Source organism: Euleptes europaea, chromosome 13 (assembly GCF_029931775.1).
Source record: "Euleptes europaea isolate rEulEur1 chromosome 13, rEulEur1.hap1, whole genome shotgun sequence".
NCBI classification, from domain to species: domain Eukaryota; kingdom Metazoa; phylum Chordata; class Lepidosauria; order Squamata; family Sphaerodactylidae; genus Euleptes; species Euleptes europaea.
In genome coordinates, this window is record NC_079324.1 from 65,195,750 (window position 1) to 65,211,945 (window position 16,196).

The window sequence follows — 16,196 nt, forward strand, 5'->3', positions numbered from 1 at the left end:
AGGTCCCTCCTGGCAGCAAGCAAGCAAGCAATGCGGCAGTGCCCTGGCCGGCACTCCCTTCCATTGCTCTCCTCCTCCTCCTCCTCCTCCTCCTCCTCCTCCTCCTCCTCCTCCTCCTCTGCTGGAGGAAGCGGAATCCAAACCAAGGATGGGCGGGTGCCCGGCCAGCCAGACAAGCCCACAGGCAAACAGAGCTTCCTTCTGGGAGTGTGCCGGAGGCCCGGGGGATCTGCTACACCCCACAGCACCAGGGAGCAGGACTGGGCAGTGCCCACGCACTCACCTCGCATAGGAGACTTCATGGCGGCTTCCACCATCCCCACCAGGAGCTGCAGGCTCTTGGGGTCTTGAGCCAGCCCAGAGGCAAACGCTGCCAGGGCGTCGGCATGGCGCCCCAGGTACTGGAGGGCGACACCCTGTCGGAAGTAGGCCTGCAACGACAGAAGCACAGGGAGGTCTCAGCCAAGAGCGGAGGCGGCCCAGCGGTCCCCCCCTGCGGCCGGGCCCCGAGGGTCAGGCCAGGCCAGGCCCCGGCAGGTCTGCCTCTGGACTGCCCACTCTTGTTGGTTAAAGTTCGAAACCGGCTCTCCTGCGCCACCCCCACCCCCCACCCCCACCATGGCTATTTAACTCCTCAGAGGGAGAGGGGCCCCGGCACCAGGCTGGCAGCTAACCGCCCCCTCCCCCTGACCGAGTAGGGGCTCCCTCCCCCTCCCCACGGCTGCTCATAATGTGGGAAAGACGCAGGCTCAGCAGATCACCCACGGGGGGGGGGGCAGGCAGCATCTCAGCTGGTTTTGCCCCACTTTCCCAAACTGGCTGGTGGCCGGGGAAGGAGCCTGGAAGCCGTTTCGGCACACCCACGCATACCCCCACCCCCACCCCCACCCGCCACTGGACAAGGACAGGAGCACCACTGTGTAAGCAAAGGCCTGGTGGAAGCCCGAGAGTGCTCAGAAGCTGCCCCTGCTCTTCCTACACAGCACTTTGCACATGCCCAGAGACATATTTGTTTTTCTCTTGATCATTTATGACTTTTTTACTTGTAAGCTTTCCTCAAGCAGGACTCTGGAGAGACAAACACGTACAGCAGTTATTATGACACTTGAGCTTCTGGGGCAGAATTCTGACACTAAAACTCAGACAAGCCGGAGCTCCGGGTCATCTCTGGAGAATAACACCGCTGCTCTTGTCGAGAAGCCAGCGCAGAGCCCCAAGGGGCAGGAATGACCCCCAGCTGGCCTCTAAATGCAGCCGGTGACCTCGGTCCAGCTATTTGCCCTCAGCCTTACCTACCTCAGAAGCTTCTTCTGAGGCCCCAGTGGAGGAGGGGAGACCCACGGGTGCGACCCTGAGCTCCTCAGGAGGAGGACGGAGTCAGAACACCCCCTCACCGGGAAGCACAGCGACTTGCCCGAGCGTGACAGCTTCCGGTGGCACGTGCAACCGCCCCACCCCACCACCCCCCAGGGGCAGGGGCATATACCCCAGGCACAGGCAGGCAGCTCCCGCACCAGGGACTCCCTGCGGAGCAACGGCCCTGCTTAAAACTCCAGGAGGCCAACGGGGCTGAACTGGGACGACAGCCCTCACCAAAGACTCCCCAGTCAGCTTAGCAGTTATGGGATAGAAGGGTGATGGGAAGTCTTTCCCCCCTTTACTCTTAGGGATTAAAAATGGGTTAACCAGGAAGAAGAGAGCAGGAGTCAATGGACAGTCCTCACAACGGAGGGGAGTGAGCGGTGGGGTCCCACAAGGATCAGTATGGGGGGGGCAGCGCTTGGTCACTTGTTCAAAAATGATTCAGGGCGGTGAAAACCAAGGCGGACTGTGAAGCACTACGGGGGGGGGCTCTCCCTCCCTCCCCCTCCCTCCCTCTCCCCCTCTCTCTGCCCTGGGTGGGCAGGCAGCCGTGTGGCAAAGGAACAATTTTACTGTTATTATCTTTAGTGCATCATGCAAACCCCTATTTTGAATACTGCTTTTTATAGGATAGGGTAGGGGGGCGCTTGGGTTGAAGTTGTGGAACCAAGGGGGGGGGTGGCCCGAAAAGTTTGGGAACCACTGGTTTAGGGTGTCCAACAAGTATCTCAGAGGCCCAGGTTCAAATCCTCACTTTGTCATGATAACTGGCTCGGCTAGTCACGCACTCGCAGCCTAACCTACTTCACAGGGCTGTTGTGAGGATAAAACGGAGGAGAGAACAATGCAAATTGTTCTGCATTCCCACTGAGGAGGAAGGCGTAGTAAATAGAGACCTCCACGGCACCTCAAAAGCACGCCAGGAAGCAGGGCTGGGAAAGACACGAGCTCTGATCCAGTATAAGGAAACTTTATCAGGAGGAAAAGGATCTCCTCTCACGACCTGAACTACAAAGTGCCTTTTCGTCCTAAGGAAGCCAAACCCAGGCGGGGAATCAGGTTTTTTCCAGGACTGGCTGCATAATTGCAAGGCCGACACTCCCCTTTTAGCAATTAGCCAGTCAGAGATTCGCTTACTCGCGCCCTGCAGTGCTGACTGTGCGTGGCCCACAGGGAAAAGCAAAACTGGGTCTACGGGCTTCCTGGTGGGCCCTTTAATCCACAGAACTCCCACTCACAACCCAACCCTCCATGTCCATAAACCACACGCTAGAAAACCTCGGCTCTGATGCGCCTTGAGGCTGCTAATATGGCACAAATAGTTTGTTTCAGTGCAAAAGCCACATGAATTAGAGAGGATCTGTTTTAAATAATTTTGATCTGACTTTTGCCCGTTCCCTGGACTGTACGGTGCACTTCTTCTGCACACACCCATACCCACCCACGTTTCTTTTTCCTCAGAAAATGCCCAGATTACCGTTCTGCACCATCTACCAAATCTGCCCTCCTCGAGAGCTGGCAGTGAGCTCCCCTGGGTCTCCGGGAGGGGGTTAGGGTCTTTCACATCACCTCCTACCTGGTCCTTGTCAAACTGCTGCCAGGGACTGAAGCTGGGCCCTTCTGCTTTGTGCCAAGCAGGGGCTCCACCCACTGAGCCAAAGCCCCCTCCCCAGTGCCAGAGACGTGGGGCTGCCACACACGTCCAAGGCCTTTGTTACCCAAGTGGAACCGCTCTGCGATTAGTATCCACGGAGGGGATTCACGGCTCAGGAGCCCGTGCACGGAGGCAGGGATTAAGCAAAATCAGAAATGACAGGGGAAATTTATAGACATGAATATTTAATCTCTTTTCCATTAGCAAGCGATGACTGTAGAACCACTTTTAATGAATTGGATAGAAGCAGAATTCATTTCATTAACCTTTAGCATAAATGTGTTGTTATTGAACCAAACAGGTCGCTGTACTGCAAACCCAGCTGAGGAGCAACCAGATCCTGGAGAGCATTTGGACTCCAAGGGATCCCCCCCAGGAAGAAGCGGCAAACAGGCCGGGCTTGCTACCAAAGGGCCACGTCTTTGCAGCCTGCATACCCCAAGGAGGCTGGGAAGAGAAGAAGGAAGACCGGCTCACTGTTCAACTCAGCACCAGGGAGAGGGAGGGAGACCTGAGGGCACAAGGCACAGCATCCCAGAAGGGGCACGAAATCTCGTGGCACTGAGGTATGAACGAAGGGCTCCCAAAGTTCAGAGAAATCACAGGATGCCCTCCCCTCCTCCCAAATCCAGTCGGTATTTGGGACAGGGAAGAAAGAGAAAGGCAGTTTCTGACAACAAAGAATCACAGAATCATAGCGTTGGGACCACCAGGGTCATCTAGTCCAACCCCCGGCACAATGCAGGAAATTCACAACTACCTCCCCCCCACCAGTGATCCCTACTCTATGCCCAGAAGATGGCCAAGATGCCCTCCCTCTCATCATCTACTTAAGTTCATAGAATCAGCACTGCTGACAGATGGCCATCTAGCCTCTGCTTCAAAACCTCCCGAGGAAGCCTCGTTCCACTGAAGAACCGCTCTGTCAAAAAATTCTTCCTAATGTCTAGACGAAAACGCTTTTGATTTAATTTCAACCCCCGCCCCCATGGTACCACACAAATCCACGCTCTTCACAAGGAGGAGGAGGAGGAAGAAACATGCCTGGCAGGGGGTGGGGGTGGCAGGGGAGATTATGACAACAGCCAACACAGCCCTTGGCCTAGAAGAGTCGGGGTCGCCCACCTGGCCTCTACTCCAGCCACAACACACGCTGTTGGCCCTGGCAAGGACCCCGGGGGCATTTTGGTTCGGGCTGGAGGAGCATTTCCTCAGTAGCCTGCCAGGACTGGAGACCCTGCCCCTGAGCGGGGGGTCAGGCTCAGTGGCCAGAATGGGACTCTTGGGAAAGAGATGGCGCCGGACACCCAGCAGCCCCTTCTACCGCAGCCAGGCTGTGCTGTCTGGGCAAGGCAGGCCAGACTCCCCTTTATTCAGCGGCTTTATTTATAGCCTGCTTTTCTCACCGAGACTCAAGCAGGATTACAGGATATAAACAGGGCAACCAGACGGACAACGAAACAGGACCGGGGCCACAGAAGGAGGGAACTGTCTAAACAAAAACTATCTAAAGCAGGTAAAGCACGAACAAGACAGAAAGTGGGTTAAAATGTACAACACAAGGCTGTAAAAACAGGGGCTACGAGCCATAACCACAGAGTGGACTGTTCTGCCATGCGGCTGTCCTCCTGGGCTCTTTGTAAAAACAGCCTCCTAAACACTTTGCTTTTGCACACCCTGTGGAATGAATGACAGAAGCACACGGCAGCCTTCCTGACCTCCTCGGGCAAGGCAACAGCCCTGCAAGGCGGGTATGCGCTGAGTGTGTGGGATTGGCCCAAGCTCATCCAGGAAGCTTCCACGACAGCGTGGGGGGGGGGCTGTCCACGTGGGCTTCCAGGTCCTACCTAGTTCAGCATTCTAACCACAAAGCCAGGTGGGTTCCCTGAGCAGACGGCACAACGGAAGAGAAGGCAGCAAAGGCCAGAGACGCCGCCCAGAATACCTCCGGCATGTGGCGAAGGGGCCGCGGATCTGCTCCACATCTTGCCCAAGTCCTGGTTGCCCTTAAAAGGGCCCACCTGAGTCTGCCCTCTGGCTCAGCTCCACCCGTTGTGAGGCGATTTCTGACCCGGCTGCCACACAAGATCTCCCCTCCAGCCCCCATCCTCTGACCGGCATGAGAACAAGGTCGTCGCCAGAGGGAAAACAGACCAGACGAGGGAGCTCCGGCGAAGGGTGGTGAGACGGAGGGCTCCGCGTGCCTTCGGCTGCCCGCGCCCACCCCGTCTTTCCAAGAGTCTGGCACGCGAAGGGGAGGCCTGCCCTGGCCATGTGCCGCTTCCAGTCTGCTCTTTTCCCTTTATCACACATCTCGCAGCTGTTGCTATGGAAACCCCTTGTTTTTAGTGAACTGCTCCAAAGAGGTCGAGAAACATCAGTTTGGTGGAGCCCGCACAGATCCCCTCCTAGCAGGACATCTGCTTTGCTTTAGCCGCCAGCCCTTCTTCGCCATTGGCGGGCGTGCTGGCCCACCGCTCTGCAGCTGCAGCCCTGGCCTTCTGCAGAAATCGCCCCTCACCTCAGCCCTGCAAACGTGGCTCCCCTAGGACCCCCTGCCCCCCACCCCGGACACTGTCACCGGAGATCCCAGAGCCACAGCTGGAGCCTCCAGTTACCGAAACCCCTTCAGAGACACAGCCGGGGGCCTCTTGGGACAGATCCACGGATCACCCACAAGTGACGGACCTCACAAGTCCTCCAGAGGACGGCCTCTGCAGCGCTCCCACCGCACGACAAATGCTGCTGGAGGGAAAGCTCCTCCTGCCCCCCCCCGCCTCTGTCCAGGAAGACTCAGTTGTACCCCCCTCCCCGTGCGTAAACCAATGGCACGTGCGCAAGAGATGCAGGTTCTAACACACAAGGCGAACAACACAAGGCGGCCCAGGCTGGCAAACAGACATCACACAAGAGAAGCAAGGGAAGCCTGCCCTATGCCAGGCAGAAGCAGTCACTCGGCTCTCCTGCCCGCCGCGCCCCAGAGGAACCCTCCTGCCAATAATGCAGAACAGCCATCCATGTTTGGCCACAGAGGACTAAACCTGGCCCTTCGCAAGAACCCTCTTTGAAAGCAGAAGCAGAAAGGACAGGCACCAGAAAACCCTCTCTAGCCACAGGGAGGCTGGCAGACCAGCGAACCATACGGATGACTGTAGACAATGTCCCGGGCATAAACTGGCTGCGGAAATGCCAGCCCAATATAATCAGGAAGCTAATTCTGAGCCTGGACCCCAGACTGCAAATCGGAAAACTCACACAACAAGGGCCAGGTACAAACAAGCGTCATGACGCAGATTCGCCATCCGGCTTTACAGGAAGGCTATGTGCCTGCAATTTGGAACACTCGTTCTGATTGATCAGCTTCTGGGGACTGCCAATGACGAAAAAGCGTTTTGCGAAATAGGATACTTACCGGAGACCTATTTTGGCTTTCACCACGCAGCTTAAAGGACCTAGAGTCTTAACACACCTTCAAGGACCTAGAGTCTTACAGACAATTGATGCTTTACCATACAGATTTCACACATGTATTTCATGTAATTGCCATTGATTGTATTTTGTATGTATGTGCACTTTGTGTTTTGAATAGACCTTGTAACAGCATACTTTTGTCTATAATTCGTCTTTTTGCCATAAGTGCCTGTGATTTCCAGTACCACCTGGAGGTTGGCAACCCCAGGGGAGGCCATGCAGAGAAGGCCTGGAGGGTGCCCCTGCTCCCCCATCCTCCCCCACTCCCAGGCGGGAGGGCAGCCAGTGGTGGGCCCGAGCAAACGAGGCGCCAGGGGGGCACAGCCCACAGCCGATCCGCAGGAAAGGAAGGGAGGAAGGAAAGAAAACAGAGAAAGAGGAAAAGGGAGGGAGGGGAAAAGAGAGAGAAAGGGGGGAAGAAATGGAGGGAGGGGAGAAAGAAAGAAAAGGATGGAGATAGACAAAGAGACAGAAAAAGAGGGAGAGAGGGAGAGAAAGGAGAGTGACAGAAAAAGAGGCAGAAAGAAAAGCCTTCAACACCCACACCCACGCACGCCGCCCCCACGCGACCAGGCCCCAGCCTCCATGCCTCCCCCCCCACACACACACATACGGCCCCAGAGCTCCTGAGGGCCACGAAAAATGTCCTTGGGGGCTGCATACGGCCCCAGGGCCTGAGGTTCCCCATCCCTGATCTACCTGGACCCCTTCTGGGAGACAGGAGGCTTGGCTGAGCCCACGAGCTGAAGGCGGGCCACTGAAGACGGGGCCCCGCCTGGCCCCACGAGCCTCCGTGATCTCAGAGTCAGGTTGCGGAAACAGGCCCAGGGCGCTCCCCCTCCCCCACCATCTGAAGTACGCGTGGCAAGGCAAGCCCGGCCCGGCCCGGCCTCCCTGCAGAGCATGCGGGTCACGATCCCCGCTTGTGCTCCACTTCACGGATCAGAAGACACAGCCTGCCTCGCCGTTCCTCCATCTTAATGCCACTTCACTCGCCAAGGAATCTTAAATGTCAGCACAGGAAAGCATGAAATCAGATGAGATGCATCACTTGACTCCACAGGCCCCTCAGAGCATCACACGGGGCAGCCGCTGACAAAGAGAGCCGCAGCGTGAGAGAAGCAGCCGCCTCGGTTTAGAGCCGGCCTCCAAAAAGTCCTGTATTCCTGACAACAGCGATGCTGGGAGGTGCTGGAGCCCAGGAAGACCCAGGCCTCTGCTTTGCCCTCGACTCAAAGGCACCCGAGACTCTGCCCCAGGATCCGGCAGAGGTTCAGACCTCTGACCCACCTCTCTTATTCCCTGAACTCCTTGGAGATGGTCGAGAGGTCTGCAGCAAACAGGCATGCTGTCTTAGCTCAGGAGAAGTATCTTGGCTTCAAGAGCTGCATGAAAGGGCATGCTGCGTGGGGCTGGCCATATCTGCCGCTTGACTCCATTTACCCCCAAAGCCTCTGCTGCATCTGTGTCGCGGACCAGACAGAACTTCCTGGTGCCAGTGCGCCAGTCGCAGGCAGATCCTTCTGCCATCTCTGGCCCTTGAGGTTCTCCATCACTTCCATGTTCATCAAGCGATTCTGCACTTCCAGTTTGCTTCTCTTAATTTCAGGTACTCGTTCCTTCACCCAAACCTAATGATGGATACAGTGATGGAAACAAGATGAAATACCGGCCCTGCTCCTAGAACAGCTCCACTAGGAGATGCTGTTGACCCCTCTGTATTCCAGCACAGCCCTTCTTCTTCACCCTCATGGTGCCCAAGGGTCTCTGGCCTGCTATTTATTTCTTCACTTATAGCCAACCTTTCTCAGTGAGACTCAAGGAGGATTACAAAATATAAATAAAAATTCAATTAAAGAACAGAACGCATCCAATCAACAGTGCGACAGAATTAGGGTTACTGAAATTAAAAAAAAAGCCAATGCAAACAGAAAACTGTCTAAGGCACGACGATGCGGAAAGTGGACTGCAAGGGCAGATGGCTGCAGTAAAAGCAAGAAGATACAGACAACATTGCAACAGAATACCACCTTGTTCCCGTATAAAAGCCCCCTTCTGGACTGTCCCACTATACTGCTCTGCAGAACAGAAATGTTCTGCACATGTGCAGAGGTGTGGGAGCCTTTCTGAGCTCCTCAGGCAGCCCTTTTCCACAAGGTGGAAAAGATTATCAGTTGCCCACCTCTACCACCACCACCTTTCCATGAGCTCTAAAGCACCCTCTGCCTGACCCCATTCATGTTTTTTGCCAACACCATTCTAGACATCTGGCATTCTTCGAGTCCCCCAGCTCTGTGGCAAATCAAGGTGCCAGATTCCACTGCAAAGGTGGGACAAGGTGACCCGGGGCAACCAGTTCGACAGCTTCCAGCAGCTTCTCCCGGTTCCCATCACAGCCTCACCAGAGCTATCAACTGTTATCTAAAATCCCTCAGGGAGTCCCCAAACCCAGTTGACTCTGTACGTCTCCATGGGAAGACCACTTTATCTGCCCCTACCCCAGCTCAGACCATGGCACAGGCAAAAAAAATGTCTGAAGTACGTCCTTTGTTATGTGTAGGCATCAGATATGGAATGAAGGATCTGTAGCTAACACTGGTTACTAATAGATTATGATCTATGAAATGCTTCATTAAATTCCTCTATGTCTGCTTCTAAGTCTGCAGGATCAAGAATTGGCATTTGCAACTGTCCCTGGAACAGTGTATTCAGCAACCTTAGCCTGAAATTTCCTAAGCCTGTAAAAAGACAGACCAACATTAGGTCTTGAGGATGCTAATGTAAAATCAGACACATTCATCCAGAATGATAAAGTTAGAGATGAAATTAGAGTTTCTGCCAACATGCTCTCAGTGGCTGCTGCTAGGCAACTGCAACAGTACTGCCAGCCTTCAAGCCTTGGTTTCTGTCAATAAAAGGCTGGGGGAAGAGGCAGGGCCCTTTTGGCCTTTGAAGGAGGACTCACTGGGACCAGGACCAGCAGCAACCGCCAGGTAACTTGCTACCATCCAACTTGTATGACTCTCCCAGGTCTTGTTCAACAGCAGCCAGTCCATGAAAACTAATCTAGTATAGTGGTTAGATTTTCAGATGAGAATCTGGGAGCCCCAGGTTTGAATCACATTCTGCTGTGGAAGCTCACTGGGTGACTTTGGGCCAGTCACACATCTTCAGCCCAACCTACCTCACAGGGTTGTTGTGAGGATAAAATGGAGACAAGAATGATGTAAGTTGCTTTGGGTTCCCATTGTGGAGAAATGTGGGATATAAATGAAGTAAATTAAATAATAAATATAGCTGAAGATGGGGGAGCAGATAAAAGGTAGGTTAGTGGGTTGATGCGAAGGAGAGATGGAAGCAGGGAAAAGTGAGGATATGGGGGCTGCCAGGAAGAGGGAAAGAGGAAATAGTGTGGGGAGGGGATGGAGAAAATGAGGTACCCCCAACAATTCCTTGAAGGTGCCTCCACTGTGCAAAGGACCAGGGCTTTCCCAGGGAGAAGCTGCCAGCGGGTGGGAAGGGGGAGGGAAGTTGAGGGGGCAGATAAAGGTAGGTTGGCTGGTGGAAGGAAAGGAAAGAAGGAAGCAGGGAAGCGAGGGTGTGGGAGTTGCTAGCTTGAAGGAAAGAGGAAATAGTGGGGGAGGGGGAAATTAGATGCCCCCACAAGTCCTTGCAGGTCCCTCACTTGTATTCTTCAATGTACAGTGATAATTAAATATTCACTTCTGCATTTTTTTTGTAAAAAAATATTAACCTGGAAGGTAATAACAGCTTCACTTGATGCAAACGTAGAAGAACAAGGTTTCTACACCAAGGGAAATCACAGTAATTCAATTCAACCTTTGTGCACAAGTATTTGCTTCTGAGACTTGTTCTCCCTCACAATTTCCTTCATGATCCCACAATTCAGAGCCACCAGCCTCTAGCCAAGGCAGACATACCTACAGGGGACCAATCATTTCTCCTGTCAAATAAAGAACCTGTTTACTCCTTGCCCAGTTGTGGGTGCACTCAAAGGACCCCCTTCCCTCTTTTAGGTGGCCCCTAAAACCGACACCTGAGCCACAGACAAAGCGAGAAACAAGTGAGGCCGCCTGATTGCTCCTGGCGCGTGATGCCCTCTTGGCATCCATTTTGCCCATCTGCTGCTTAATGCTGGAGTCAGAATGCAGCCTCAGTATCACCTTGTCAGTGTGCGTACCTGAGCAGGGAAGGCAGCAGATGTCAATCGAATGAGCCCCCTGAGGAGGCTCTGGCCCCACACAGCCAACAGGTCTAGGCACACCCTTGCACCCAACCACCACACAGGCAGGCGGGCGGGCAGAAGGGAACCTGAAGGCAGATCCCTTGGCCGGAGGCCTGGGAGCCTGCGACAGAGCTGCCTGTGAACCCGCATGAAGCCGTCTGCGTGGTACAACAGGCAGCAGAGAGACATTTGCTTTGGCTGCTTCATGGGAAGCCCAGATGGCAGCGACTGCAACCATCGCCTTCCAAGACATTTCCGAGCGGTCCGTCTCCCGTGCCAGGTGTACCGAGTCGGGGCTCTCTGCTGAAGGGGACGCCTGAGCCCAACCCAGGGCCTGCCCATTTGTCAGCAGCTCCTCCTCTGAGGAGGAGGCCTGCTCCCGCACTGGGGGCACACCTGTCTCCTGGGGAGCCAAGTGACGACGGCCTCACAGGACAACCTAGAGGCGGCACACGCATGTAGGGCCTTCCACCGTCCTCCCTAGAAAAAACTCCATGTTTGGACTGATTGATCCCATTGATAGGCCGCCCTTTCCTGGCTGAAGCCAGGCTCAGAGTGTCGAACAACACTCTAAAACCATTTACAACATTTCATACAAATTACATAAGAGATTTAATAGTAAAAGCCAATAAAAACACCAATACTATAGCAGCATAACAAGCTACATCATTTGCGGGCGCATAGCAGAGGCGGCGAAGGAGGGGGGAGGAGAGGCTAGCCGGATGGAAGACCAACGGAAGACCACGTCGCTGTCCTCGACCATATGCCTGGCGAAAAGGCTCAGTTTTACAAGCTCTGCAGGATTGCTTTAAGTCTTGCAGGGCTCAAATTTCATTGGGCATGGCATTCCACCAGGCCGGGGCCAGAGCCAAGAAGACCCTGGCCCTGGCTGAGGACAGCTGGATGCTTTGGGGGCCAGGGATCACCAGCAGATGTTCCCCAGCTGGGCAAAGCCCTCTTTGAGGGGTGTACCAGGAGAGGCGGTCCCGCAGGTATGATGGTCCCAGACCGTTTAGGACTTTGAAGGTCAATACCAAACCCTTAAACCTGATCCGGTGCCCAATCTGGAGCTGGTGTAGCTGGCGGAGCACTGGTTGGATGTGTGCCCTCCAAGGGGTCCCCGTAAGGACCCGCACCACTGCACTGTGGACCAGTTGAAGTTTCTGGAGCAGCCGGAAGGGAAGCCCTCCTGGTCCTAGGCCCCAGTGGGACATGTGCTGAATTAGTGCCCAGGGCTCACATGGAACCTCTGCTACTCACTGACATCATTACTGCAGCTGCAGTGCCCCAGGAGGGTCTGGAGAGACCTCAGCCCAGTGGGGAAGGAAGAACACAGAGGAAGCTGCCTTATTTGGAATCAGATGCCCCCCCCCCACCCCCTTGGTCCAGCAAGGACAGTAGTGTCTACTCAGACTGACAGCAGCTCTGCAGCATCCCAAGCTGAAGAGCTCTTTCTCATCACTCGCTTCCTGGTCCTTTTAACTGAGGGTGCTGTGGAATGAACCTGGGACCTTCTGCATACCAGGCAGATGCTTTACCACTGAGCCACGGCCCCTCCCCAGCCAAGGGGGACACCCCTCCCTCCATGCCTGCCTGCTGGAACTGCCAATCGCAAAATGAAAAGCCCCACTCCGCTGCTCTGGACCCTTTCTCTTCAGCACGTAGCCCACAACGGGGTCCTGCGAGTACCCACTGCTGCTGAGCAGCCAGCCTGTCCCTTCCAGGGTTTCCGGCTGACTCTCTCTGGAGCAAACAAAAGCCACAAAGGCATGTCTCTGGTGAGGAGGTCTGCCAAGTTCCTTCCAGTGCAGGGGACCTGGACACAAGAGACTTGTGTAAATTCCCTACCCAGCCCCTGAAGCGGTATTTGAGCCCTGCCTCCCTCACAGGGCTGTCTTGAAAGCAAAGACTGAAGGAGGTGAGCAAGCCCTTGGGTGGAAGAAGGGGCGTCTTGCCAGAATGCCTGTGCTTCACCGGCCACCCCTCTGCTATGCCAGCCAGACCCTGCCCTCACTGCAAGGATGAAGCATCCTTTGTGCACCCCCTGTCCCCAACACTAGGCTCTCCCCAAATAAAATGGGTTTTCATTCTCACTACACACCACTGCTCTTCTGTGGGTGGTTTGTTTTTTGTTTTTATTGTGTTTTTTTGTGCTGACTTTGGTGTGACTCTCTTCTCCTGTGAACTGGACACTTAACCACCATAATTCAGCAAAAGGTCAATTACATCTCCAGACTACATTCCCAGACTTTGGGCTTCTCCATCATGCGTGGACCCTGAAACACCCCCTCTCCCCCCCACCGGCTGCTTCTTTTTTTATTTTTGCACTAATCTCAATGAGGAAGGTAGACCGCCAAGAAACAATCATTCAGGCAGATTAGCGTTCTAGGGAACTCCAACGCCTGCTCTCTGTTCTGTGAGAGCAACACAGAGTAAAAAAAGAGCACAAGGAAAAGACGCTGGTAGCCGCAGGCGCTTAAATCAGACTTACGGTCTCCTCCCTTATGTTTCTGCTTACACCAGATCTGGGGCAACCAATTTCTTGGCACTGTAACATACAGGGAAGAAAGCGCTGAGTGTTGTGGGAAACCTCGTGTGAAATCCAGTTATGTCTCTCTGCTTGTGCACGGCTGGACCTCAGCCTCTGAAGAAAAATGTCAACACTTGTATCAAAATTGTACAGAAACTTCAAGGCTATATTCATTCTGATTATGGAAATCCTACCCAACCATGAGACCTTCATTTGTTTTATTTATTTTTATACTGTTAATCTCAGTGCACCCTAAAATTTGGTTATCCCTCTCAAACTAGGTCAACATTTTATTTGCAATTTGTTGAACTGGTGAGAGGTAACACAACTTAGAATTTTAAAAATCTCTTGTAATACAATCAATTCCACTTGCAAGTTGTACGACTCTTATTGTAAATGAGAGGCCACCCAGGTGGAATTCCTTTTCTCCAGCTATTTAGTACGGGGTTCCTTATGGGCGGCTTCCGTGCCTTCTATAAAGTGCCCGCCGATCCTGGTGTGGGCTCCAGCAAGAGCGCTACAGAGACAGAAGACGCCTGCAAGCCCGGCTGCAGAGGAGAGCTGCTTCTCCTTGCTTCATGGCGCTGCCACCCTCTGCCACTCATCCTCTCTGGCAGAGTGCCAAGCAGGTGGCCATTGGGGGCATGATAAATAATTCCACCTGGAGAACCTGCACAGAGAGCAAGTTACAATGGAAACCCAGCACAGGCCTCTCTCTCTAAGCCTCACGATGCAGCCACACCAAGCCAAGGTGACCAGAAGGGGGGAGTCAGCCCTCCCGCAGAAGAGCGGCGCCTGAACTGCTGTCCCTGTGTAGGGAGCAGAAACAGAAGCCGGCTGGTCTGAGGGCTTCGGTGAGCTGGGCGATGCCCTCTGTGCCTTTCCTGCTGCACCAAAGGACGCCCTTGCCCTCAGGCACCTCGACTCGGCTGCATACCCCAGGGGCCCAAAAGGGCTTTCAGCCGAGCAAGCACAAATCGTCCCAGAGCCGAACCTCTTCAGACTCTGCCCTTCACAAGTGTCACGTCAAGGACTCCGGGTGCCACGCTGTCTGTCTAGAAGGCGATGCTGCAGACAGCCAAGTCAAGTCAAACAAATGAGTGCAGTCTCGTTCATTCATTAATAAAAGGGCCAAATCTGCTGCTGAGTCCCTCGCTCTTTAAATCTGGAGTCCATAAGCTCCAGATATTAATAAAATGGGTTTGTTTTACTGTAACTCCTGAAATATTTTAAAGAGACATTTTGCAGAACAATGAATTGCCAAGAAACTACCGGGCTAGCGCAGGCGCACTGGGACAGGGGCCATGGCAAGCCTGTGATTACGTCAGGTCCCCGCAGCACTCAGGAGCCCAGAGTGGAGCCCCGTTGCAAAGGCCAGAAGGGCCTGCCCCCATGCTCTGCTGCATGGGGCACATTGCTCACTGTGGACTGAGGCTCCAGCGCAGGGCCCTTGCCGAACAACCCTTGGCCAGGCACACAGCCAGAAAGGAGCCCAAGACAGGGAGGGGGAGTTGCGGTTCATGCCCCATTTCACCCCTCCTCTTCAGGGAGCCCGAGAAAGCAAAAATTAAAAATTCAAGGTCTCGGTTCAGAAGAATCCTCTGACAACTGTAACTGGAGTACACCAGGACTTGCTTTCTACATATCGAATAGACAGTGCTGGATTTTCCTTCTGCATCTTCCACATCCAAGTTACAATGGCTAACAGGATGCACTGAACATCTCCTTGGGAAACCACACTAAAATTCAGTCCATCAAGGTGGGGGGAGAGACTGCCTTTCAGGACAGCTGCTCTTCCCCCCACGGAATCATCCGGACTTTTACTGCCAAAGGTCCCAGTGTGGATGGATTTGGGAGGCTCCACAACAGACAAAAAATTGTAACCTCCCAAGCAAAACAAAGACAAAGGCCTTTGTTAGCAATTCCATCAGTCAAAGAAATGAAAGTCTTCAGCATACACCAATGAGGCATGGAAGCGCACTGCCCTCTCCCCCAAGTGTAAAATGTTCTGAATCACACATAGCCCACCCCCCACCCCGGGAAATCCACATGGCCCCTAAAGAGAGCAGATCTCGACTAACAAAAACAATCTGGGATCCGATCCGCAGGGAGCAAGCGTCGCTTCCAACAGCCACGTGCAATTGATGCCGCTCTGTGCTCATGCGGCCCCCTTCTCCCACCTGCCCCTGCACCAAACGAAGGGACAAAATGGGAACTTGTGCAGACACAGGCACAGAGTGGACGCTTCAAAGGCACCTGCCTTCCGTCTTGGCCTCTTTACGGGCCGAAGGCGCCCCTCCAACACCTGGGACAAACAAACAACTTCTGGAGTCTGAAACAAGCCGCAGCAGCAGCCGTAGCAGCCGGCGCAGCCGCCCAGGCAGAGACCTGGGCCACCCTCGCAAGGGCCTCACAAAGCTCCTGATCCCAGACCTGTCTCTTTCTTTATTTAACAAAACGCACACCACCTTCCTGCCCTCTTAAGGGTCACCCAGACAGCTCACAAATCAAAACATACATAATAAAACCACATCTTAAAAACTATTAGAACCAATAAAAATTGTTAAAACAAAACCAGAGCTAAATATATATACAAAAACATAGGTTGGGCAGGATGGAGGGATCACTGAGGGAACACCAAACATAACAAGAAAGGTTTCACCCACGGGTGGAGGATGGCAATGAAGCGAACAGGTGTGTCTCCCCGGGGAGAGAGCTGCAGGGTTTTGGTGCCATGACCGAGAAGGCCCTCTCCTAATCTCAGAAGGCAGGGACACCCAAAGCAGGGCGTCGGAAGATGACTGTAGTGGTCGGGCCGGTTCATCGGGGAGTAGGCAGTCTTTCAAGTATGTTGGTCCCAAACCATGCGGGGCTTTAGAGGTGAGCCCCAGCGCCTCCAGTGATGCCTGGAAACAGATTGGGAGCCAGTGTAG

The 16,196-nt window shown here is 53.9% G+C and overlaps 1 protein-coding gene across 1 annotated transcript in view; it reads right to left on the reverse strand.

The window, feature by feature from the left end:
• Positions 1-16,196, reverse strand: part of TTC28 (tetratricopeptide repeat domain 28) — a 114,353-nt gene that overhangs the window by 27,503 nt on the left and 70,654 nt on the right. Inside the window, exon 5 of the mRNA XM_056859126.1 lies at positions 284-431. Within this exon, the coding sequence (XP_056715104.1) occupies positions 284-431 (148 nt within the window). The remainder of the gene's footprint in view (positions 1-283; positions 432-16,196) is intronic.